The sequence below is a fragment of the Bubalus kerabau genome, chromosome 2 (genome assembly GCF_029407905.1).
Source record: "Bubalus kerabau isolate K-KA32 ecotype Philippines breed swamp buffalo chromosome 2, PCC_UOA_SB_1v2, whole genome shotgun sequence".
In the NCBI taxonomy this organism is placed as follows: Eukaryota; Metazoa; Chordata; class Mammalia; order Artiodactyla; family Bovidae; genus Bubalus; species Bubalus kerabau.
Genome location: NC_073625.1, coordinates 26,078,857 through 26,104,874, shown reverse-complemented (window position 1 = coordinate 26,104,874; position 26,018 = coordinate 26,078,857). Strand labels below are relative to the sequence as shown.

Here is a 26,018-nt window from a genome sequence, read left to right as displayed (position 1 = left end):
TAACTTCAGTTTCATTTGGTTTGTAAACAGCTGCATTTTGTAGAAGCATTTGTTCGTTTTGTTTGTTTTTCCTAATCTTAAACTTTGGATGCTAGATTCAATGTAATAGGAGTGAATATTTTAACTTCAAGCTTAGTTTTAAATAATTTAAACTGAGAATATTTGGGGGATTTTCAATTAGTATGAATTTTGTTTTCTGTGTATAAAATGACATAGAGTTATTTTCTTAAATAGTAAGTTGAGTTATCCTTTTCATTCAAAAGATGTATTTGGTCTTAGTGTTTATTTGCTCATTTCCTTTTTCATTTCTTTCACCAGTAGCTCATGGATTAACAAATGTGAGGAATTTTGGAGTGCCTGCTGTATATAGGCAGCACTGTAGATGCTGGGAAGGATATGAGATATCAGAGAAATTGTCCCTCTGTGAAAGATAGTTGAGGATAAAGAAGATGTTTATGTGGATAACTAGAATATCAGATAAAACAAAGAATAAGGGAGTGGTGGGGAGGAGGGGAGTTCTCTCTGCCTTAGAGGGAATCAGTTTCTTCTTTCTGTGAGAGGACAAGGTCAGATTGGAGTCATGTTATTGAACCTTCTGGGTGTGGAGCACCATATAGTGTTACTGTACATACTTTCTCTGTTTTTTTCTCAAATAACTTCCATTACCCTGATTTTACATGCGAGGTAATTGGGGCTCAGAGAGGTTGTCGCTGGTCCAAGGGCACTCAGCCAGCATGTGACAGAACTGAGAAAGTTTATGGTTAAGACTTGGAATTAATGACTGAAAGAATGAGCACATTTCCAAGAGGTTACTTAGCAGCAGGATCTGGTCTCCTATGAGAGTAAATAGCTGTATATAGGAACTTTAGGGACCCTGGGATATGTTAGTTGCAGTGAAATGGGACTGTTATCCACTTTCTACTTGAAGTTTGAAGTCATGGCAGATGAGAGGGTTTGCGTTTATCTGTTGATTCTTGATTTGAAAAGGTCATTGACACGTGTATTCCCTTAAGGTCATTGCACTTGCAGCATTCTCTGTTTGTAACAGGAAATGTTAAAAACAAAACCGCCCGAACAGAAGCACCCAGGTGCTCTCGGGGGGGCTGGAGGGTTGTGTAGTGTTAGCGCTTGTGCCCCTGGCAGGAGGCGCGTCCGTAGAGCCACTGCCCAGCGTCCCCAGCGACAGCCATGTTGCCACGGCCCCGCTCAGGACTGCGTCTGACACTCCCAAGGAGGGTGTCACAATGCTTTTGTCTGTTCCTTTTTGTCTTTTAACAAAGCGGCTTCCCGTGGACCCACAGAGCCTGTCTACTGGCTGTGGGTCCCTGTCTCAGATGAAGCGTTCAAATCAATGAGTCTCTTTCTTAGATGGATCCACTAGCCGGTTTAATCTGTTCTGTGTAGTGCCTGGGAGCTTAGTTTTTTTTTTTTTTTTTTTTTCCCCCTGCTCCATTCTAATTCACTAAGAGCAAGCATGAGGAATAGGAGCGTGAACATGGCTGCAGTTTTCCTTGCTTGAGCTTGCTGTGATCCTTTTAAATGACTATACCAGGAGGATTTCGCAGCTGTACAGAAACGGATGCGTCTTCGAAAATATTTATCAATTCTACACTCTCCGCACCGGCCGGCTCAGAGAGGCACTACGATGCTACCTTATTGACATTGCTGGTCCTGGGATCCTACACCCTTTGTATAGTTCCTTTGTTAGCCACGTTTACTGGCAAAAGAAGTAGGTCGACGATTTCTGGTTTGATTCTTTCTTTGTAAGCATGCTTAAATTTCCTTCAATAAATTGACTTAGTATCTCTCGATTGCTATCTTTATAACTCGTAATTTGTTAATTGTGGTATTTCTCAGGCATGTTTATATTGAAGTTGTGAATGGTTCTTCATAGAACCAATTTTATTGTGTATTTTGTGTTTGGGAACTTGGATTAAATATAATTCAGCAATGTTGTCGATGTTCTTGGCACATGAAATTACTTTATAAAAGACTAGTTTAATGGTCTCATTTGTGATGAAACAACTGGTAGTTTTTGTTTACCCAGTTGTTGTGTGAGTATAGGAAAAATACTTTCCTAGACTTAGAATAAAATCATCACATTTTAGTGCTTTTACTTATATGCTATCTAAAAATATTTAAAATGTGTGTTTTTTTCAGAATTACCTTCAAACGTGAAAAAAAATCATTTTGAGCTGCAGTGTTTCTGATTCCTGATAATGATCATGGAACGATCATGATTTCTGGTCATGTTAGGAAACAACCTTTCGATCTGTGTTTTAAATTCTTCTGGGGTGAAGCCTTTGGATGCTTTTAAAGAATGTTTCCTTGCTTTGTTTGCTCCTCTCTTTGTGATGTGATGCTGTCAGTGCGGTTGCTTCTGAGATGGCAAGATGCTCTTAGAAAATTCTGGTTTGCCGTGCTTAAGGATGCTAGAGAAATAACATGGCCAAGTTCTAAAGCAACTGAATCAAAATGTATAAGACAATAAACTTTTCTTTTGTGGGGGTTCCAGCAGGTGCTTTGTGTGTGTTCTTTTCAGCATAGAAAATTTTTAAAGTTACAGTGTTGATTTTTTGTTAACATATATTAGTACAAAATTTAATCTGGTAGTTTCTGTATCACATATGCTCATTTTTAGAGGTTAAATGTTGTAAGCTCTTCCAGACTCAGAGAGCTAAGGTCCAGTTTTTAAGATCATTGGATAAATATACGTTATATAGTGTAGGTCTTGTAAAGAGGGGAAGGTTTGAGGGACCTTTGTGTGAGTGTAGAAGGCGGTCTCAGGGGAGTCCAGAATTTTGCCATATTAGCAGATATGAAGCCCAAGAGCGTCTTACACCTCCCAGTTTGGCTGGAAAAGCATGATGAGCACATTTATTTTTGAGAGACAGATGGCAAGGGGAAATGAAAGGTTGCACGCCCGAGCTGTCTGCACTGTGTGGGAGACGGAACAGGCGGAGGTACAGTAAAGACATGGAGCTTTCTCTCCCCTCACCTTCACGGCCAGCCCCGGGGCACGCGGCATGGTACGGTAGAAAAGAGCATCCAAGTTGGACTCCTGCAAGCTGTCTTACTAATTCATGGAAGCTGGACAGTCTCACACCCTCTTAGCCTCAGTGTTCTCACCTGATGAATGGGCGGGGAGACCCAGATTGTCCTAAATCCTTTCAGTGGCAAAGGCTTCTGCCTACCTTTAGTTTTCTTCATGATGATAATAAAATGGTACCTAACAGCTTGGAAGAAGGGTGTTTGGAGCAGGGATCAAGGTGATGGAGAGAAGGATCTGTCTCACTCGCCTTCAGTCCCATCCTCGTTGCTGAATGGCAAGTAGGTATTGTGTCACCTGCCAATACTGGTCAGTTGGTGAGAATCACCCGGACAGCAGTGAAAGTTTTCCCAGCTGCTTCCAGGTTCAGAGCAAACCCAGCGTGGGTTTGACCGCTGAAGCCTGCCTGAGGTGAGGCAGGCAGTGAAAGGCAGGTGGGACATACGTTGGCCCCGTGTTCCAGCACATACCCAGTACTTAAGCACATCCGAATGGACGATTGAATAAGAAAATACTATCATCTAGACTGGTGTTTTGTCTTCATTCTTTTCTGGACTGTGTCTGAGACCTTCCTGTTAGTACAGGGTTGGGTGATTTTGCGTTTGGAATTTGAAAGCTTGGACGTAAGTTGTGATTTGATTTGAAGCCAGGTGGGCAGAGGATCTGGCGCAGTGGGAAGTGTTAAGCTGATTCATCAAAAGTTCGGAAAACAAGCAGAAGGTTGGCTCCGTGTGTACATACATGTTTTTTAAACAAAAACAAAAACTAACGTGGAGCAGGCGCTAGAGTGTGGTGTGAAGTGTTAGTTCGCAAATAACAGTTTGGAACGGTGGAAGCCTTTCTCTAGCAGGGAAATCTTTTTCCTTGTGCTTGGACTTCTCTGGGAATCTCTTCATTTTCTCTGTAGACTCGGTCATCTCTGTCATTTCACTTGAACCACATTCTGCGTGTGGGGAAATGAAGGATTCACGAGCATCTGTTACTCTGGCATAATCAGGGCAGCTAAGACCAGGGCTGACAACAACATAGGGGCAGTTCTAAAACGGTGTGTATTAGACCTGGCCGAGGCATGGGCGATCACTCGTGGGACCTCACACGTCGAGTCTACAAACCAGCTATCACGGAGTGGCTGTGTCTCCTGGAGCACCGTACTGGGGAGAATTTCCACTGGGTGTTTGGCCTCAGAGAGACCCCGCACCCATTAGTGGGGGTCTGCACTGTCTGCACATTAGGGGTTCAGACCCTCTCCTGTGCAGACAGGTGACACGATTCAGCACAGCTGGGCAGTGGCCCAGTCAGGAGCAGAACTCAGATAGTACAGGCTCCATTCCCTTCCTCGACACTAAGGTGCTTCCATCATTCTGTTGGAACTTGTGCCGCTGAAGGGTTTATCATTGGGACATAATAACTCTAGACGAGAGGAAATGCAGACATTCTCAGCATACCCAGCCAGCTGCCCAGCTGAAATAGAAGGCAGGAGAAATATTCTCAAGGCATTGTGCCTTGTAATAAAGGTCGTCCTTCCAGTTGGGGTTTACTGGAAAGCGACAGGCCAGCTTAGAGGAGAGCCTCAGAGAACTGAGGGATGTGTAAGTGTTGGTCACAGGTCAGCACATTAGTAACATGGGAGAAAATGAAGGGGGCATGTATAGTAGATGATCAGAGAGAGAGAGATGTGTGTGTCTGTGAGTGTGTGCATATGTGTATATGTGTGTGTGTGTTTATATATGTCATATAAAAATGGAAGTGTGTGTGTTTATGTGTGTGCATATGTGCATATATGTGTGTGTGTTTATATATGCCACATAAAAATGGAAGTGTGTGTTTATGTGAGTGTGTGCATATGTGTGTATATATATGTGTGTGTGTGTGTGTTTGTACCCCAAGTCAAGCTTATTTTTATCCTTGTCGTATGGAATGTTGACCCTCATGTGTTAACACTGATGCGATCGCATGCCGGCAGGACTGAGCCTCCAGGGTGGCAGTGAGACAGCTGGCCCCCAGCGCCTCCTGTTCTGCACATGACTGAGTTGGGAATATTGTCCCTCGTGAGAAAAGACTTTTGCTTTCATGACAAATCCTCTTACCGAGTCCTTTGGAAACCGAAGGTCTTTATGTTCAAAACTTAGAAATAAAACATGTGGATTTACTATCATATGAATTTATAATATGTCTGTAAGTTAAATTCAGTTTTTCAAAATTTGAATAGGCAACTTATTTGCTGCTGAATATAGTTTTCAAAATGTGTCAAGACAAGGCAGACTCGGATCCAGATTGTTGTAATACATGGTTGATACCAATAACGTCATTCACTTCCCTTCATAGATTTTGATTTAGTGTAGGTGGAAATGATGATTGAAACCCAATATCCATTTTATATGAAATTCTAAAAGACATGCTCTGTGACACTTTGGTTCTATTTCTTTAAGACTATGAAGTCACTCCCCATCGGTTCTTTAAAAAATTATGTTGAATTTTATAGTAGTCAGATCTTTAGTGTTTAACATTTACGTTAGCTCCCTGTCAGCTTTGGAAAACTCTATGGCACCCCACTCCAGTACTCTTGCCTGGAAAATCCCATGGACGGAGGAGCCTGGTGGGCTGCAGTCCATGGTGTCGCTGAGGGTCGGACACGACTAAGCGACTTCACTTTAACTTTTCACTCTCATGCATTGGAGAAGGAAATGGCAACCCACTCCAGTGTTCTTGCCTGGAGAATCCCAGGGACAGGGGAGCTTGGTGGGCTGCCGTCTATGGGGTCGCACAGAGTTGGACACGACTGAAGTGACTTAGCAGCAGCAGCAGTCTCCACGTTCTAGGGAAGAAGGGAATTGGAAAGGATAGGAAATAGACAGAAACTTGTCAGCGGGAGGGAAGACTATGTAGATTGGGCCTGATATTAAGCGTTACCTGGGCACAGGAAGAACAAACAGATGGCTCCCTGTAGGGGGGACTTGACATTGATCAGGGCAAAGTGATGGCAAGTCTTCACCAGGTTCAAGTGTGACATCCTTCAGGACTCTTGTAGAGCTGGACAGTTTAGCCTAGGCAAAAATTTCTGTCTTCAAATTTATAAATATTAGTTAATAGGGTTGACATCTCATCCCTTTGCAGAAGTGTGAAGTGAAGAAAGGAATCAAGATTGGTGATAAAGACCTTTGTGATTGTAAGTGTTAATAATTAGAATGGAATTGGATGGTTAGAATTGGGTGTTGAAAATTATTTTGAAACAAATGATTAATAAGTCCAGTCTGGGTTGGCAGAGGGGGAAATTAAGCCTGGAAACCAGGTTGTGAATGATCAGACCTCCAGCCCAGTAAGTATATGGTGACATAAACATGCCGGTGGTTTGTATGGAGATGGATAAAAAGGTTAACTTTTATGGGAATTGAAAAAACTATAAAACTTTCTAAGTATTTTTCTTTTGATTTCTTTTCCCCCTTCTGAGATGTGGAGAGAAAAGGGCCAAGTGCTGTGTTTACACCCTTGGGCGTTATGTATAACATGGTAACCTCTCAGCAAGGGCCAAGCCAGTGCCGTTAAAATTCCTTGTAGGAGCCGAGCTCCTGGACAGTGAACTTTTTCAAAGATTATTCATTTCTGGAGAACTAAGAGGAGAATTTCAGAATGATAAGGACATACCGATGCCCTCCCCCTCTTAATTAGGTCACTGCTGCTGCTCTTCTCTCTGTTTTTATTACCACTTACTAAAATTGGAAACGGCCTTTTTGATATATGTAATTTTATGTGTTATTTTTGGCTGCATTGGGTCTTCGTTACCGCAGGTGCTTTCTCTAGTTGGAGTGAGTGGGGTCTACTGTTTGGTTTTGGCCTCGGAGGCTTCTCAGTGCAGCGGCTTCTCTTGTTAGGAGCACAGGCTTCAAGCATGTGGGCTTCAGGAGTCGTGGCTCTCAGGCTGCGGAGCACAGGCTCAGGAGGGGTGATGCACAGACTTAGTTGCTCTGCAGAATGTGGGATCTTCCTGGATCAGGGGTCAAACCTGTGACTCCTGCCTTGGCAGGTGGACTTTTAGCACTGAGCCACCCAGGCAAGTCTCTGAAACAGCTTTTTGTGTTATCTTTACATGCCGATACTATTGTTTCCAGACCTTTCCTTTAAGGTTTTGGACACTTAGCGCAATTCTGAAATGTAGATAACACTCAGCCAGAAACAGTGCAGTAAGTGATGGGGGTGCTGTTTATGTTTCTAAAGTTTCCATAGTCCTCTCAACCGTACCAGAGCCGGGAACACTGTTTCATGGGACCTCATTAAGGGCCCAGTGCACCTTTCCCAAAAATGCAGTGTGAAAATGCATTCTTATTTTGAATTCAGAGCACAGGAAATAGACCCTGCTCCTTCATTTCGCTTGCCTCTTCCCCTGCTCCTTATAAATCTTAAGGATACAATAGAAGATTTGGGTTATTTTTTTCAATCCAGTGGGAAGCTATATATGTGAAGAGAAATTTCTCATTTAGGGAGAACCTACATAAACATACAGTCTACCCAGTTGTCTCATGTAACTGAAAGATACTTAGTTTTTCATTGCCTGGGGCTCCAGTCATTACTGTGCAAAAGAAGAAATACAAGTAAGCAAGGCATCTGTTGAAGGCTTTGTCTACAGGTTACTCTGTGGTTTCAGATTTTCATTCTGGTAGACAATCAACGAATTACAAATTATTGATTTTTTTAAAGGTGTGTTTTTGTTTCCAAATGTCACTGTCTTTTGATAATGCCAAAATTGCCTTTAGGGTCCCAGTGAAGACAGAGAAGCAAAATCAGAGACTAGCAAAATAGCAGACATCCTTACCAGGACCCATTGACATATCAGACCTAGAATAGAGTATTTGGTTGCCTTCACTCTGACCTCTTCCTGGGAAATAATGTAGGTCTGCTTCTGCGGGAGCCTCCTTTTGCTAGTTAACTGTCATGGACTCAGAATTACATCACAGTCTAAGCACAGGTGGCTAGTCTCAAATTTGCTCCAAAAGTCCTTTATTCAGTTCCTTTAGCGCCTGGAAACGTCCCCTCGCCCCCAACCCTGAGTTAATTCCTGTGTGAGTGAGAGAAGAAAGGTTTGCATGGAATACAGGAGATGCTTTTATTATTTAGGTGGAATTCCATTTTCTGTTTCAACCCTGAGGCTTAGGCATCTTTGTTCTAGGGCAGATGTTGGAGTTTTAGCTTCTTGCTGCAGCGGAGAAGGGTCAGAACCTGATCTCATCTTCACAGCTACAGATGAGCTTGTGGATAATACTCATCCCTCGCTACCATGGGGGATTGGTTCCAGAACCCCCAAGGATACCAAAACACCTCCCAGGTTTCATGTGGGATGACAGCTTCCCTGGACCTGAGGCATGAACTTGGGCTGTGCCAGGATGCATGATCACCCTGGTTACGTCTTACCCTGCATCCCCGCGAACAGGAACTACCTGTTGTCTGTCTTTGTATCCCCACCACCCAGTAACAACTGGCAGGTGGTGTAGGTGCTTAGTGAACACCTGCTAATTCAAGGGGGACAGACAGGTCACGGAAGAGTCATACTGTGGTTATCCGTCAACTGAAATGCACTTTTCTGTTCTATTCTAGCTGGTAATGCCGCTGTCATCAAATATGAGGAAAAACCTCCAAAACCAGCATTTCAAAACGGCTCCTCAGCATCCCTATATCTGAAGCCCTTGGTACCCAGAGGTCACACGCACTTTCTGAAAACTCCTCCAAAAGGTATGGGACCTCCTGGTGAAGAGAAGAGGAAGATGAGGCTTTTAAAATCCTTGGCTTGTAGGAGGTTAAAATGTTGACAGCTTCACGGTATATCAGACTTTTATTTACAAAAAGTCTGAGAAATAAAGCCATAACAGATTTTACACTGAGAAAAGCTCTTCTTGTTCTGAGAGTCTGCTGGTTCTGTAGCTAAAACTTGATATACAGAAATCAGCAGATAGAGCAAAGCTATAAAGTGATAAGAAATAAAACTTCCAGAGTTAAATTATGTGAAAGTGGCGATCTATAGTAATGGCATAGAAATGCATGGTTTACTTCATACTTTGGGTCCAACCATGTTATCCTCACCCCCGCCACCTCACCGCTTTATCTATCTCTTTTATGAATCACTCACTTTGTAATTGCTGCAGCTATGAAGGTTAATATTCAGGTTTACAACATAAGTGGTATATACTTCTGGGGTCCCCAGCCTCTGGAATCTAATGCCTGATGATCTGAGGTGGAGCTGATGTAATGATAATAGAGATAAAGAGACAATAAAAGTAATGCACTCGAATCATCCCCAAACCATCTCTCCACCCCCCAACAACCCACCACCCTGCCCCCAGGTCTATGGAAAAATTGTCTTCTATGAAACCAGTCGCTGGTGCCAGAAAGGTTGGGGGACCACTGCTTATATGGAATGTTCTCTTGCAGCTTTATCACAGTGGAGCTGAAGCACATTAACAGTTGTTATTTGGTGAACTGAAAGATTGTTTAGCTGAAAGAATAATTGTGAATGAGAAGCTTGAGCTGTCGTATGTGAGGCATATTTATATTAGAGAGATTAAAAAACACAGAAAATTACACAGTTCTCCTTCATCCCATCAACCACGAATAACCGCTCCATTTCCTCCTGTTCGTTTCTTTTGCATGTGTAATCATTTTCCTTTTGTTTCAAGAAAACTCAGAGCATGGTATGTACACTCTCTTGTGATGCGCTGTTTTTTTATTAATTTAGTAGTATGTCATGAGAGCATCTTCATTTTAAATGACTATGAAAGTGTCTCCTGTTTTCTAATTCTGTGGTTCCTGAACACAATTTCTGATTTTCACTGTGGCACCTTTTACTGGGATGAACATCTTTGAAGGTGAACATTGTTCATTGCTTCAGATTCTAATTACATCCATGAGGTTTCCCTACAAGAGGGATCACTGAGTTAAACTGTATGAATCTTTGGGAACTTGTTATTATGTCATTAAATAACGTTCCAGAAAGGTGTTAGTCTCTCAAAGCAGTGTGTCTGTTGCTCTGCATCCTTCTCAACATGTGTGTGTGTGTGTGTGTGTGTGTGAGAGAGAGAGAGAGAGAAAGAGAGAGAGAGAGAGAGAGATGTATGTATGTGAAGGTTCCTGTGGTAACTTGAGGCTGATTACCTATTAGTATTTACCAACATTTTTTCTTTTCTATTGAATTCAAGAGAGAATAGGTACAGATACTGGCAGAAAGATTCTTCCAAGTGCCAACAGGTTCTCATCTGTCCAAGGTCTTAAATTAACTTCTGAGGCATCAAAAGACCCCTTGTTGGGATGACATCAGTTTATGAAATCTGTGTTTTTTATTGATGGATGATAAAGCCCCGTGATCTGCACACACAGATCACGTACCTGGAAAGAAAATGTCTAACTTTGAGACTAAGGCCACTTGCAGAGTTAGAATAGCTTGATTCCTCGGATATCTTTACAGAACAGAGAACCTCAGTATTCTAAAATGCCCTTTTATTGAATTTATGAGCTTTTGTATCACAGAGGTTTTACTTGAGTGGAAATCAATGCTTTCCATTTACAATGGCCACATATTTTAAGAGATTATCGTCTCTGTAAAATTCCACGGATAGAATGTGGCAACTGTTCTTACTGATCTGCTGGTGCTTTGCCCTAGAAACGACTCTATAATGTCAGGAAAACGTGCTCATAATCTCCTCGTGACTGACTTTTGTAGCTCTGTGCCTGTCACCACTCCTGGTTATATTTGTTTTTCAGCTTTATGGGTGTATAATTGACAATGAAAATTATAATAAATTTTATTTAATGCATATATACATTGTGAAAGAATTCCCCTGCTAACAATTTTATATCATATCCATTTGAAGGAAGAGACTTTCTTTCATAAAATCTGGCCCTTTTCCTGCTCTGTAAGTGGTGGAATAGCATAAAGTATGTAAGACACGTGTAAATTCAGTACTGTTGAATTTGAATTTCAGCAGTTCTTGAATTGAAAAAAAACTGTGATTTGTCCTAACATATTTAATTGATGACAATGAATAATATCACCATTAAACCATTAAACTACCATTTTGATCTTATTTGGAATGTCTTTTTATACTTGAGAGGGGGAGCTTTATTTGTAAAATGGTTTATTGTGTAATATTTCCTGTAAAATGTGTATCTTACAAATATTTCTCTTATATTTTAGATCCTTCAAGAAAAAGTCTATTTACAGCCTTGAATACAGGTAAGTGACCACTTTAAATATAGATAGAGGAAAAGAATCATTTTGTACAGTTACATTATCAAGTACTTAAGTGTATTCACAGTGATTTTTCACTAGTTGCTTATAAACACACTTTGTTTTGTGGCATAAACATAACTGCTTGTGACATTGGGTGGCATAGGGTTAAGACTTGGTGAACATGGTTGCTAAGCCTTCTGATGCAGAAGGATGTTTTATTAATCACAGATAATTTGCTTTTTTAAGTAATGCTTTTTTTTTCCCAAATGTGGAGCATATTTATTATTCAACATGTGGAGATATGGAGAATATACTTTTTCTAAGAAATACGCGATTGTAAAATGGATAGTCTTTAATGGTTAAATAATCTTGTGATCAGGTTTAATAGTATCAAGCACTTAACATTTTTCTTTTCCTTTTCACACTTCTATGGAAAAAAATCAACACCTATCTCTAAGACTGTCTCTGAACCTTTGAACATCAACTGGGACTTAAAAAACTTGGTCTCTTGAAACCAGAGAAGATTTTATAAACTGTACGCATTACAGTTTCTATGTTTTATCTATAGCTGGTTAGGTCCCTGTCCACTACTTAAATTCTCCTCTTTAATATGTGGTTATAAGACAGTTTTATGGCTTCTGAGTCCATTGAGGATTACAACAGTAAATCAAACGGCAGAGGCAGAAGGGTATTACTATGACACATTGATTACAGATTATCATGCTTCATGATAGCGCTGGGGCTAAGGATATAAAGGTGAGCCACAAATGAGTAAGGGTTTTGTCTTCAGAAAGGTTCCAGGAAAGTTTAAGGATTGCACAAATAAATATACAATCACAACTGCAATAAATTTTAGGAAGGCGCATTGCTGGTTCCTAGTTAAAGGCTATGATGTAGTGAGGAAAGCCTGAATAGGAGGTATAAATTTGTGGACACCACTCACCCCAACCCACTGTATATTAAGGAAAATGGGATGGATAACCTTACATATGGAATAACTTGATGCTTGAGGTGTGCTTGGTTTCCTCAGCTTAGGCAGGCAGGCAAGTTACAAGCTTACCTGTTACAGGCTCTCACTTACTGTAGAGCTAGAGAGGACCCAGCCATGCAGAGCAGTTTAAATTCTAAAGGCTTCCAAGAGCCCAAGTTTGAACATACATGTTTACCAAACCAATTTTTAAAGCCCAAAGGAAACTCTTCTGCCCACAATGAGATTTTATTTTCTTTCATTTTAAATTTCCAGCACATCCTAGGATTTAGAAGATAAAATATTGCAGGTGAATTCTTTACCACCTGAGCCACCAGGGAAGCCCAACATGCTACAGAATGACTACATGTTAAATCAGATAACTTTTATCTGAAAGCGAGGTGATAATTCTGGGTTTAACTGGGAAACTTCCCAAGTGTCTTCCAAAGTGACCGCACTGTTCTACATTTCCATGAGCTTTTCCACATCTTTGTCAACACTTGCTTTTGTTTGTTTTTAACTCATTTTTATCAGACTACAGTTGATTCACAATGCTGTGTTAGTTTCTGCTGTACAGCAAAGTGATTCAGTTATACATATATCCACTCTGTCTTAGGTTCTGTTGCCATATAGGTGATTAACGAGTATTGAGTAGGGTTCCCTGTGCTACACAGTAGGAATGAGTTATCTCTTTTATATACAGTAGTGTGAACACATGTTTTTGTCCACTTTTTTTTTTTTTAATTTTTATTATAGCTCGTGGGTCTAGTCTAGATCTAGTGTTAGTTGCTCAGTTGTATCTGACCATTTGTGACCCCATGGACTGTAGCCCACCGGGATCCTGTCCATGGGATTCTCCAGATAAGAATACTGAAGTGCGTTGCCATTTCCTCCTCCAGGGAATCTTCCCAACCCAGGGATTGAACCTGGGTCTCCTGTGTTGCTGGCAGATTCTTTACCATCTGAGATACCAGGGAAGCCCTATTCTAGTGGGTATGAACTGGTATTTCATTGTGGTTTCAATTTGCATTTCCCTGATGGCTACTCAGATGTTGAGCATCTTTCAGAAGCTTATGAGCCATTCATATATCTTCTTTGGGGAAACACTTATTCAAGTCCTTTGCCCATTTAAAAATTATTTGTATTATTATTATTGAGGTGTAGGAGTTCTTTGTGTATCCTGAATATTAGGCTCTTATCACATAGATGAAATCTTGTGAAATCATTTTCTCCCATGCTGTAGGTTGTGTTTTCATTTTCTTTCTTTCGTCTTTCTTAATATTTATTTGGCTGTGCCAGGACTTAGTTATGATGTGTGGGAACTAGTTCTCTGTCTAGGAATTAAACCTGGACCCCCTGTGTTGGGAGTGTGGAGTCTTAACCACTGTACCACCAGGATGTCCCTGTCTTTTCATTTTCTTGATAACACCTTTTGAGGCACATTTTTAATTTTCATGAGATCCAGTTTATCTATGTTTCTTCTTATGTTGCTTATCCATTTGGTATTATGTCTAAGAAGCTATTGCTTGTACAAGGTCATGAAGACCTATACCCATGTGTTCTTCCGAGCGTTTTACACTTTCAGCTCTTATACTTTGATGCATCTTTGAGTTAATTTCTGTATATGATATGAAGTAGGGGGATCCAACTTAATTCTTTTGTATGTAGATTTCTAGCTGTCCCAGCACCTTTTGTGGAAAACGCTGCTCTTTCCTCCACTGAACTATCTTGGCACCTTTGTTGAAAACTGTTCGCTGTGAACATGAGGATTCGTTTCTGGGCTCTCTAAGCTATCCCGTAGGCTTCCGTGGCGGCCCAGATGGTAAAGAATCTGCCTGCAATGCTGGAGACCCAGGTTCGATCCCTGGGTTGGGAAGATCCCTTGGAGGAGGGCATGGCAACCCACTCCAGTATTCTTGCCTGGAGAATCCCATGGACAGAGGAGCCTGACAGGCTATAGTCCATGGGGTTGCACATGGATCTACGTGCCGATCCTTGTCAGTACCACATTGTCTTGCTTACTGTGGTGTGAAGAGTTCTGAAATCAGAAAGTGCACATCCTTCAACTTGTGCTTTTTTCAAGATTATTTTGACTGTTCTGAGTCTCTTGAATTTCCATGTGAACATTGGTGTCAGCTTGTCTATTTCAGTAAAGAAGTTGGTTAGGATTTTGATCGATATTGCATTGAATCTGTAGATGCATTTCTGGAGCATTGGCCAGCTTTACAATATTCAGTATTTTGATTCATGAATATGGGGCGGCCCCCCCTTTTAGTTACGTCTCCTTTCGTTTCTTTCAACAACTTTTTGGTAGTTTTCAAAATACAAATTTTGCAGTTCTTTTGGGAAGTATTTGTTGTGTGACATCTCTGTGCTTTGGGAGCTGCTATTGATACTGGTCACAGTGAAGGAACTAGTTAAACAAGTCTAATATGCCTGCTCTGTGCAGCTTGGAAAGGCAGTCTTAATTTACATCTCAAGTCAGTGATTACATCAAGTATTGTAGGGCTTCCCTGGTGGCTCAGTGGTACAGAATCAGGAGATTCTCAGTGGTCAGTGCAGGAGACACGGGTTCAATCCTTTGGTCGGAAAGATCCCACATGCCACGGAGCAACTAAGCCTGTGTGCCACAACTCCTGAGCCTGTGCTCTGGGAACTGCAGCTCCTGAGCTCGTGCAGCAGCAGCACTGAAGCCCGCGCTCTCTATTGCCTGTACCAAGAGAAGCCACCGCAGTGAGAAGCCCACACGCCACAAGCAGAGTAGCCCTGGCTCCCCACAACGAGAGAAAAGCCCTCACAGTAACGAAGACCCAGCACAGCCCAGAATAAATAAAAATATAAAGCATTGTAAAGGATATTTGTTTTCATAGGCATAGCAATAAAAAAAAAAACCCTTCAATATATATCTCCTTTCTATATGCAGAAAAACTATTAGCGTTAGGCATTTTCCCTTGTCACATTGTGGGAGAACTGGGATGTCTTGTTTCCAAAGCCTATCACTGACACTTAATGTAACAGTGACCCTTGATAGGGAAGGTTATCACAATGGCAGATTAACAACTGACTGAGAAAAGAAATGGACAGTATAAATCACACCATGGTTTTGTCTGGCAAAGCCTCTAAACCATGGATTAGAAATAGGGCATAGGACAGAGTTTGAGAACGCCTGCCTTCAGTTAACCCTGCTCTAATAATTGCAGTGGGAGAAGCTGTATTTTAAGGGGTCAGCACTGTGATTTAATCTAGATTTTGAGTATGAACACGTATTTTCCAAAAATCATAAACCTGACTTTTCCAGGCTTCTCTGTTGGTGGTTAGTGATTATCATTATTTAAAACTGACCGAGTATTATGGTGAGCCTGCTCAGGAAAAGGCACAGTGTGTTGGCTTTGGGAAGAGCAGCTTAGAAACTGAGAAAGTGAAGTGTTATTGCCCAGTCACATCCGACTCTTTGCAACCCCATGGACTGTAGCCCGCCAGGCCCCTCTGTCCGTGGAATTCTCCAGGCAGGAATACTGGAGTGGGTAGCCTTTCCCTTCTCCAGAGGATCTTCCCGACTCAGGAATTGAACCCAGCTCTCCCGCATTGCAGGCAGATTCTTTACCATCTAAACCACCAGGGAAGTCCAGATGCTCAGAAGTAGTGTCCTAACAGCAGTGACTTTTTTGATGGATCATGTAACCTCTTAATACTAGTTTTCTTTTCTGTGTAATTGAAATGATTGATCCCTAAGGCTTCTCCCTGCTCTCTAAGCCTGTGATGGCAAAGCACATCGTCTTTCTGTTCTGCTTACAATGTCATCTTTTACATTGTACAGAAGACATTGCCTCTGCATACAGACATGCTCCTCTGAACATTAAATCTTATGGCTCTCAGATAGTTTTCTTTTTTTAAAGCAACAAACTGTGGTAGAGATGAAAACTGAGCAACTTCATATCTTTTCATTTGTGTACAGTAATCACTTGCCTTGAATTATAGCAGTTTGTGAAGTTCTAAAATGTTTAGCCTGTAAAGGTTTAGAAATCACCTTTAGTATTTTTAAATTTGTGATTTGAAATAAAATGTAGATGACGTTACTGTCATCTAACACAAGCAATCACTTATAATGACTATTACATTTAACATATGCAGCAGCATTTAACTACTCCTCTTGTGTACTTGCAGTACTTCTATATCACATTCACAAATGATCCTGTGATGAACATCTCTACAACGAATACCTTCAGAGGTTAGGGAAGTTTTTGTGATAGATTCTTTTCTTTAGTTAATTAGTATATTGGCTGTGCTGGGTGTTCGTCGCTGCACTTGGGCTTTCTTTAGCTGCAGCGAGTGGGGCCGCTCTCTGGTTGTGGTGCACGGGTTTCTTGCTGCGGTGGCTTCTTGTTGCAGATCACGAGCTCTAGAGAGCTCAGCCTCGATGGTTGTGACATGTGAGATTGCCCTGTGGCATGTGGGATCTAAGTTCCTGGGCCAGGGATCGAACCCCTGTCCCCCTCATTGGTAGGCAGATTCTCAACCACTGGGCCACCAGGGAAGTCCCCTGTGATGGATTCTTGTAAGTAGTAAAAACAAATCAAAACACATGCATATTTGTCACCACTTCGCTCAGCAAATTGTTTTCCAAAAGCTTCGTATCCCATAACTGACAACATAAAAGAGTACCGGCTTCACCATTTTTTTTTTTTTAATTTGACTAGTTTAGTAGTTGAAAGTTTTGTGTCACTGTTTTAGTTTCAACCTTTCATCAGTTACATCAAAGACAGCTCCATCACCTCGTGGGCAAAGGAAGAGGAGCAGAAAGAGAATGAACTTGGCCGGCATTGACTGTTGATGGACACCCTGGGATTGCCGCATTCCCCTGGTGTCCTGATCTTGGGTTCATTGCTAAGCGTCTCCAAAGGCTCAGATTTCTCACTTGGGGACACGAGCATATTTCGGGAGGACTTCCCAGTATAGATGTATTTTATGTAGAGTTGTTATATAAAAAGCTCTCAAAGGATAGCTGCTCGGAGACAGTGACGAGGATAATCCTTTTCATTGTTCTTATGATTCTAGTGACTTACTATTAGAGCTCTTTTCCAGGAGAATGAATTATTTTAAGTCCTTTAAGCAAGCAGGGAAAATCACTGAAAGTCAAGAACCACCCTCCTGGGGTCTAGCTGTTGTCATTTATTTAAAGATGATGATGCTGTAAGATTCTCACCAACACTGACTCTAAATAAAACTTGGTTTGCTGTTTATAAGGATGATGCCATGCATACCAGGTACTATTATTATGTGGTTCTACCCCACATTAAAGCTGTTAGGGATGCCAGAGCACCAGAGTTGTATTTATCCTGCTCTCTGATTATTTTACACAAGATCATCACTTTCAGGTGCCGTGGAGTCTGCCCGGGAAAGTAGAAAACGCATGCTCCTTCCACCTCCCCCCTCACTAAATCCAGCTCAGGAGGATCGGGTCACTCTCTGTACCCCCTCTTGCAAGTGTAGGGAGATGGTTGAGAATCGCACGCCTCCTCGGATGAGATGACACCAGCATGGCCAGTGTTTCTTTCACTGAGAGTAGGGGTGAGGCTGTCCTCCTCTGTGGTTTTATGATTATAACTGTCCTCTCCCACTTAAAAGGCAGATGGTGTTTGAGGAACGTGTGAAGTTTGGTATTCAAATCAGGGAAAGCATGGATTGTTGGAACAAGGACCATCTGTTTATCAGGAGCTAGATTCTTAATTCACACACCACATACAAATATATTCCAGACTGAAGTTTTAAACAAACATCAGAATGCGAGCATGAAAAGTAGACTTTACAGAAAAGACCTTTCCAGGAATGTCACTACGAAAGAAAGGATTTCTAATTATGACAACAAAAGGTTTAAACCTTGCTTTTGTCAAAGAAATTTTTCTAGGCATGGAGATGGATGTTAGCTGTAACTGGACTTGTGATTGTTTCACAATATTGACAAATAACAGGCATACGTCAGCAGTACCGCAGGTTCAGTTTCAGACCACCCCAGTAAAGTAATTCTCGTTAATTTTTGGTTTTCCATTGCATAAATGTTTACATTAAAGCTCAGCTGGTAAAGAATCCGCTTGCAATGCAGGAGACCCCGGTTCAATTCCTGGGTCAGGAAGATCCCCTGGAGAAGGGATAGCTATCCACTCCAGTATTCATGGGGTTTCCTGATGGCTCAGTTGTAAAGAATCCACCTGCAGTGTGGGAGACCTGGGTTCGATCCTTGGGTTGGGAAGATCCCCTGGAGAAGGGCATGGCAACCCACTGCAGTATTCTTGCCTGGAGAATCCCATGGATAGAGGAGCCTGGTGGGCTACAGTCCATGGGGTTGCAGAGAGTCGGACACGACTGAGCGACTAAGCACACATAGTGTATTAACTGCGTGATAACCGCATTATGTCTAAAAAAGGTACGTATCTTAATTTAAAAATACAAAACAAAAAGTGTGAAATTTTGCAAAAAGTATCACACAGTGACACAGACACATAAAATACGCAAATGCTGTGGGGAAAAATGATGTCGATAGCATTGCTCAACATGGGATTGTCACAAATCTTCTGTTTGTTTTTTTTAAAAAATAGCCCCACAATATTTATGAAGAGCAAAAAACAGGATTATGCTTATACCGAATCGTTACATTGTGCTCCTAAAACCAATGTCTATTATATCTCAACCGAAAGCCACTGTAAACAGTAGTAGGGGTCACACCACAAACTGGGACAACATCAGCAACCTGTTTACTCCAGTTCAGGCCATTTCAAATCAGGGTACAGACAACTGCACGTGGGAAAGTAAACGGATCATCAGGGAAACGCAAATCAAAACCTCAGTGAGATGCCACCGTGCACCTGTCAGAGTGGCCATCCTCAAAAAGACCACAAATAGTAAACGTTGGTGAGGATGTAAAGAAAAGGGAACCCTGGTGCGCTGTCAGTGGGAATGTAGATTGGTGCAGCGCTATGAATATGGAGTATGTTTTAAAAATAGAACTATATGATTTAGCAGTCCCATTCCTAGGTATTTAGCCAAAGTGAAGTGAAGTGAAGTCTCTCAGTCGTGTCCGACTCTTTGCGACCCCATGGACTGTAGCCTACCAGGCTCCTCTGTCCTTGGGATTTTCCAGGCAATGGTACTGGAGTGGATTGCCATTACCTTCTCCAGGGGAGCTTCCCGACCCAGGGATCAAACCCAGGTCTCCCACATTGTAGACAGACGCTTTACCGCCTGAGCCACCAGGGAAGTCCCTATTTAGCCAAAGATAATGAGAACTCCAATTTGGAAAGATACATGCGCCCCAATGTTCATAGCAACACCATATACAATTGCCAAGATATAGAAGCAGCCAAAGTGTCCATCAACAGATGAATGGATAAAGAAGATGTGGGTGTGTGTGTGGGTGTGGAATATTACTTAACCATAAAAAATGAAGAACTTCCAACCACATGGGTGGACCAGGAGAATGCTGTGAAGTAAGTCAGACAAAAAAGGACATACTATGGTATCTATGGCCATACTATTCTGAACACGTCCCATATCATCTGATCTCGGAAGCTAAGTAGTGCCAGGCCTGGTTAGTACTTGGATGGGAGACCGCCTGGGAATACGGGGTGCTGTATTTAGGTCTTTCCTGGTGGCTCAGATGGTAAAGAGTCTGCCTGCAATGTGGGAGACCCAGGTTCAATCCCTGGGTCGGGAAGATCCCCTGGAGAAGGAAATAACAACCCACTCCAGCACGCTTGCCTGGAAAAATACCACGGATGGAGGAGCCTGGCGGGCTACAATCCATGGGGTTGCAAAGAGTCAGACACAACTCAACAACTTCACTATTACTATGGTATCTAAAAAATAATGAACATCACAAAACAAAACAGAAACAAGACTCACAGATACAGAGAACAAACTAGTGGTTACCAGTGGGGAGAGGGTATGGAAGAGGGGTAATACTGGGGAAGGGGATTAAGAGGTGCAAACTATTATGTATAAAGTAAGGTACCAGGATGTAATGTACAGCACAGGGAATATAGCCAATATTTTATAATAGTTTTAACTGGAGTTTATAAAAATGTGAAATCACTATGTTATGCACTTGAAACTAACATAACACTGCAGGCAAATCAACTATACTTCACTAAAAAATGGTAAAAGAATTAGACACAAAGAGGAAATACAAAGGGCTAAGAAATATTGAAAAAGTTTACAAACTTTTTTTTTTACTTTTTATTTTATATTGGAGCATAGCCAGTTAACAGTGTTGTGATAGTTTCAGGTGAACAGCAGGGGGACTCAGCCACACATGCAATGTGTCCATTCTCCCCCAAACTGCCTGAACCCTACATCCAGGCTGCCACTTAACTCTGAGCAGAGTTCCCTGTGCTATACAATAGGTCCTTGTTGGTTATCCATTTAAAATATAGCAGTGACAAATATTATATTTCTAAGAGTGCTGGTGAAATGAGTAGGGACTAATTGTCTCATTCATATCACTGTAGGGGTGGGGGGAGGTGGTATAAGTTACTGCAGCCCTTCCTGGATGGAGGCATTTTGGCGACATGTGACAAAAGCCTTCTACCTCAGCATTCCATTTATCAGAACTGATTCTAGGAAAATGATTGACTTATTTATTGCTTTTCAGAACTGTTTAAAAGGGGGAAAAATTGGAAACAGTCTGAATGATTTAAACAGTGGGTATTGTTTATGTTCGCTGGCATTTCTATAACATTTTTAAAGCCATTAAAATAGTAACATAGAGGATTATTTAATGCCATGGAGTGATAATGGCATTATCATTGCCATTATCATTTTCACATGATAATTTTAAGTTTGACATTTTAAGGTTTAAAGAATTTTAAGTTTTAAGTGAAAATTTTAAGTTTAAAAATAACTGGCTACAGAGCACTATGATGTACAGATAATTTGAGTTTTTTAAAAATTCTACATTGAACACACTTTTCCCCTTCGTTTTTAAAAACACACATTGTATGTGGATAAAACATTGTTGCTTTTATTTGGGGCGACCAGCACTAAAAGGTAATGCCGCTAATCTTGGAGAATTTACAATCTTATGGGTTGGGTGGAGATTGAATTTTATTTATCTATTTGCTTTTGGCTGTACTGGGTCTGTTACTGAGCGAGCTTTTCTCCAGCTGCAGCGATCGGGGAGCTACTCCCTGGTTGTGGTGCGCGGACTTCTCATTGTGGTGGCTCCTCTTGTTGCGGAGCAGCGGCTCTGGGGCGTGCGGGCCTCCGGAGCTCTGACACGTGGGCTCCGGAGTTGCGATGCCTGGGCTGTGGCGCATGCTCAGTAGTTGTGGCGCGCGGGCTTAGTTGTGGGATCTTCCTGATCAGAGGTCGAAGCCTTGACACCAGCACTGAGAGGCAGATTTCTTACCACTGAGCCATCAGGGAAGCCCTTCCTAATCGTTTCATGTGAATTTTCTGATAGAGTGTGCCTTATAGACCTTCTTCTTACTACTAAGCAAGAAGATATTATGGAAGGAATGGAGGATTGAACTTAAAAAGGGCCATATATAAAAATAAAGAAAATCTGGCAATTAGGGCTATGTTAGGGAAAGGAAGGAAATATAATAAATGCTAAGACTGATACTCGTGCTGGAGTTCTTGGGAAGATTGGTTGAATAGAGATGCTTGAATCCCTGGTTAAACATTAATCTCCAGATTCTTAATGATCATTAACAATAACAAATAAATCTGTCCTAGTTGGATGTATTTCATAGCATCTGAGCAACCCTGCACAGCCTATGCTGGAACCATAGCATCATTGTTTTCTAATGTCAAGTCACTAATGAAACACACACACTTCTATACAGACCGCAGTGAGATCTGTGATTCTTGATGTTTGAATCTACTGTGACAGTGTAACACATTGACTGCCAAACACTTTTATCATCCATAACATACCTTCTGTAGTTTTTAAAGTCTTGCTGCTGATAAGTCACTTCAGTCGTGTCCGACTCTGTGTGACCCCATAGACGTCAGCCCACCAGGCTCTCCTGCCCCTGGAATTCTCCAGGCAAGAACACTGGAGTGGGTTGCCATTTCCTTCTCCAATGCATGAAAGTGAAAAGTGAAAGTGAAGTCGCTCAGTCGTGTCCGACTCTTAGCGACCCCATGGACTGCAGCCTACCAGGCTCCTCCATCCATGGGATTTTCCAGGCAAGAGTACTGGAGTGGGTTACTCTATACAATTACTTATTCATTATTTTTCTTTATTTGTGTCATTAATAGAAACTCAGTTCATATCATGGGCTTTTTATAAAGCTATTCTACCACTTAAACTTTTTTTTAAAAAAAAACTTCATTTTAATGACTCTGTGATCTTACTCTTAATTTTTATAACTAATTACATTTTTCTCATGTAAGTACTAAAAGTTCCTTAGATTTTTCCTTACCTCTTCTTAAATTAAGACTTTGTATAATTAAAGATGAACACTTTCTTATCTGTCTTATATTTCTATATTTGGTATAAATTCAGAAATGACAGTGTGTGTACACGTAACTGATCAAAGAAGTAATCAAATTATTTGCTCTTTCTGAACCAGTTTTAAAATCTGTGCTTCCCCAACCCCCTAGAAGTGTGTGTGTATCTATCTATCTATATATATAAAATAAAAATTGTTGTAACCCTGCAATTATTGCTGATTGATTATTTAAAAGAGTGCATGCATAAAAAGCGTTTAGGAGTGTGCCTGGCACATAGCATATTGTATGAGTTGGCTGTTTATCAATTGTCAAGGCTGCCTTTTTGCTTTGGTGCACTTGTGCTCAACCGCCACCAGGTGGCAGACTTGTGTTTGGGAAAGAATAGAAACCCTGCTTGAGCTGTTCTTAGTCTTTCCCTTTGTGTGTGTGTGTGTGTGTACACGTTGCTGTAGAAACAGGAACTACTCCTTCTGACTTTTGACTTTTCCTTTTGACTGGCACTGCTTCTCTTTATTCTTATAGTTCCTAGCTGTGCTGTTTTTTGGCTTTGGGCTTTTTGCCTTTGAAGGAAGAGCTCCCCAGAGGATGGGAAACACCACAAGCCTCCCAGGGCCACAGGGCATCACTCACAGGGAGAAGCAGAGAGCCATGCTCTGCTGTTTAGAAAGATCATTAGCAACATAACTTTTCATATATGTGGTGTAGATTAGGGTAGTTCAAGCAGACATTGTAATAAATATAACGAATTGATGGCATGTTGCTATTTTCTTCTTTTAGAGTAGTCCGGGCTAAAAGATTTCCCTTTCAACCAGGATAGAGTTTACTATTACTTAACTAACAAAAAACTAAACAAAACAAAAAACATTGAAAGAGGGTGGTGTCATGTCTATTTTTAATAATATCAGTGTTTAGTCTTCTATTTATAATTTTAATGCTGGTTTTTAATCTTAGTTTTTACAAGTGTTTTTTTCTTGGTGGGAAGCAGGAAGAACAGTTGGTTGTGGCAAATTAATTTGCTTTTTAATAAAAACTGTGATAAAGTGAAGAAGCAATACCTAAATGTAGCTTTTCCAGACTTTAATTCCTTGGTTAACAAGACCCCTCGTCTGTTTATGAATAGGTTGTAGCTTGCCCACAGAGGCTGGGTGGGGGTTGAGGGGGCGGGTGGGGTGAGTGCAAAGGGAGAAGGAATTACTCAGAATTTCCTTTCCTGCCTGTCTCCTCCACTCGTCACACCCTGAACACTCTAGAGAATTTCTGAAAGAGTAACTGTGTCCTGAACATTCTCATAGCATCTATTAGTTATTTATGGTCAACAGCCACATTCATTTCTGTTATCAAGCCTTGGAAATCTAGGAAACATGCATAGATCATTTTTTTTTACATATTGTTTTCTTATACTTTTCAAAATTAAAATCTATCAAGAGTTTGGGCTCTTCCTGGTTTAATAATATTAGCTTCACCTAAGTGAGCATTTTGCGGGTGCAATTCTCTTTTATGTCCACGCCTTTCTCCTGCAACTTCTTTTAGTTTTTGCCATCATATTTTAATGTACTTTTTACAAAGGACTCTACTCAAGTAAACATTTGCTAGATCTCAATTCTTACTGATACACAATAATCTCACCTTCCTGGTGTTCCTAATCTGAAAACACTACTATTCTTGAGAGGTCACCTGATATTCTGTAAGTGCAATGAGTCAAGCAGTAAGTGGAATTTAGAATACTGCTTGTCAGACTAATTTTTTATTCCTCTGGAACTATTAAATTACATCTGATAGAGGTATTGCATTAAACTTTAATTGTTGGTTATTAGTGAGGTCTCCAGAATATGAGTGGTAAAGTTGAACTTTAACCTTTCCTCAATCTCTCATTAATACAGTAAAAAGATTTTGTTTTAGAAATACAATGGACCTACAGTGCTACCTTAGCATCAGATGTTATAGTAGGCATCTTATTTAAAACTGTAACTGGGAACACTTTTGTCTCAGGTATTAGGTTTCTATATAGGTTTATGTAAAATATCTGAAAAAATGCCCCGTGTTACTACTAGTGTGTGTGTGTATATATAATTACAGTTTAAATTATAGATATAATTACAATTTAAAAAATCAGAATACAGACTACTATAATGAAGTCTTAATTCTTTATAATTACTAAATAAGTATTAGGCACGCCTCGAAGTAGTTGTTTCCCCTTAAGGATCCTCCAAGCCATCACCGAACCGGTGACATTATTGGTTGTTATATAAAGCGCCTAAGACCACCCACTTTCTCCTCCCCTTCACCATCTCTGATGCAAACCATAACAACCCCATAGCATGTTCAGTGTGATGTCACTCAGAGGCTGCTGACTGCTGGGGCTGCTAGGAGGAGTTGCTTCAGAGGAAGAGCATTGTTTCTGCAACATCTGGCAGTGGAAGCGGAAGCCAGAAGCACTTGGATAGCTCTGGGGCTTTTCTTTTGTGCGGGCGCGGTAAGCAGCGTCTGGCATGTAGGCATGTTTTCTCTCGCTCTGCTTCTTGGCCTGGGAGAAGAGTGCAGGGTTGGAAAAGACAGTATGTGAGAGCCCGTGTGGGAGCTGGTTCTTCTGTGACATTTTCTTTTCCACCTGCTCTGAAGACATGTTGTTGTCTCCCAAGTTCTCCTTGTCCACCATTCACGTCCGGCTGACTGCCAAAGGGTTGCTGCGGAATCTGCGACTTCCTTCAGGGTTTCGGAAAAGCACTATTATTTTCCACACAGGTTTGTCTGGCACACGCTCTCTCTGTACTGTTACACTGGGTGGGGGGGGGCTTCTTGGTTACCTTGCAGGTGCTTATCAGAAATTTCCTAAGGGGACAGATTATTGAGGAAAGAAAGCTCTAATGGGAGAACTGGGCATAATTTGTCAAAATAAGCCGCTTTCTCTTGTGCTTCAACACATGTGCCTAGCACTTTTCCTTGTCTGCAAGCTACTGTCTGCTTGGTTTGTTCGTTGAAACCCAAACTGTTGCCTGGATGCTCCCAGCTCTTTGCTCTGACACCAGCCAGATCTGGAAAAAAAATCAGCACCTGTTCAGTTACATTTTCCTTCACATGATTTCAGAGATGGGAGACAGGTAAATCAAGACAACTAGCTCTCTTTCCTTTAAAGAAGGAGATGAAAAGAGAGGGTTCTGTAGTTTTTCGTTCTGTAGTTCCTCACTGAGGTTGTGACAGGCTGGTTTGGTATACTAAACGATGGCTGTGTTCTCAACATGCTGAAATAAAGCATCATAATGCTTGTGGACAGGTAGGAAATGAACGACAAATTAAGTTTTCCAAGCTTCATGGCGAAAATGTTTGCAAATCACAAGAGA

General features: G+C 41.2%; 1 protein-coding gene and 1 pseudogene across 8 annotated transcripts in view; both read left to right on the top strand.

Annotated features, from left to right (window-relative positions):
• The window catches only part of MTUS1 (microtubule associated scaffold protein 1), a 188,002-nt gene that overhangs the window by 96,636 nt on the left and 65,348 nt on the right, over positions 1–26,018 (top strand). For 6 of the 8 annotated variants that reach the window (XM_055567285.1, XM_055567284.1, XM_055567286.1 and 3 more), the window contains 2 exons: positions 8,636–8,770; positions 11,226–11,264. In XM_055567285.1, the coding sequence (XP_055423260.1) occupies positions 8,636–8,770; positions 11,226–11,264 (174 nt within the window). Of the gene's footprint in view, positions 1–1,473; positions 1,730–8,635; positions 8,771–11,225; positions 11,265–24,883; positions 25,423–26,018 lie in introns of those variants that run through there. The other 2 variants (XM_055567290.1, XM_055567289.1) reach the window with 2 other exon arrangements.
• On the top strand, positions 19,741–19,859 carry LOC129645194 (uncharacterized; annotated as a pseudogene).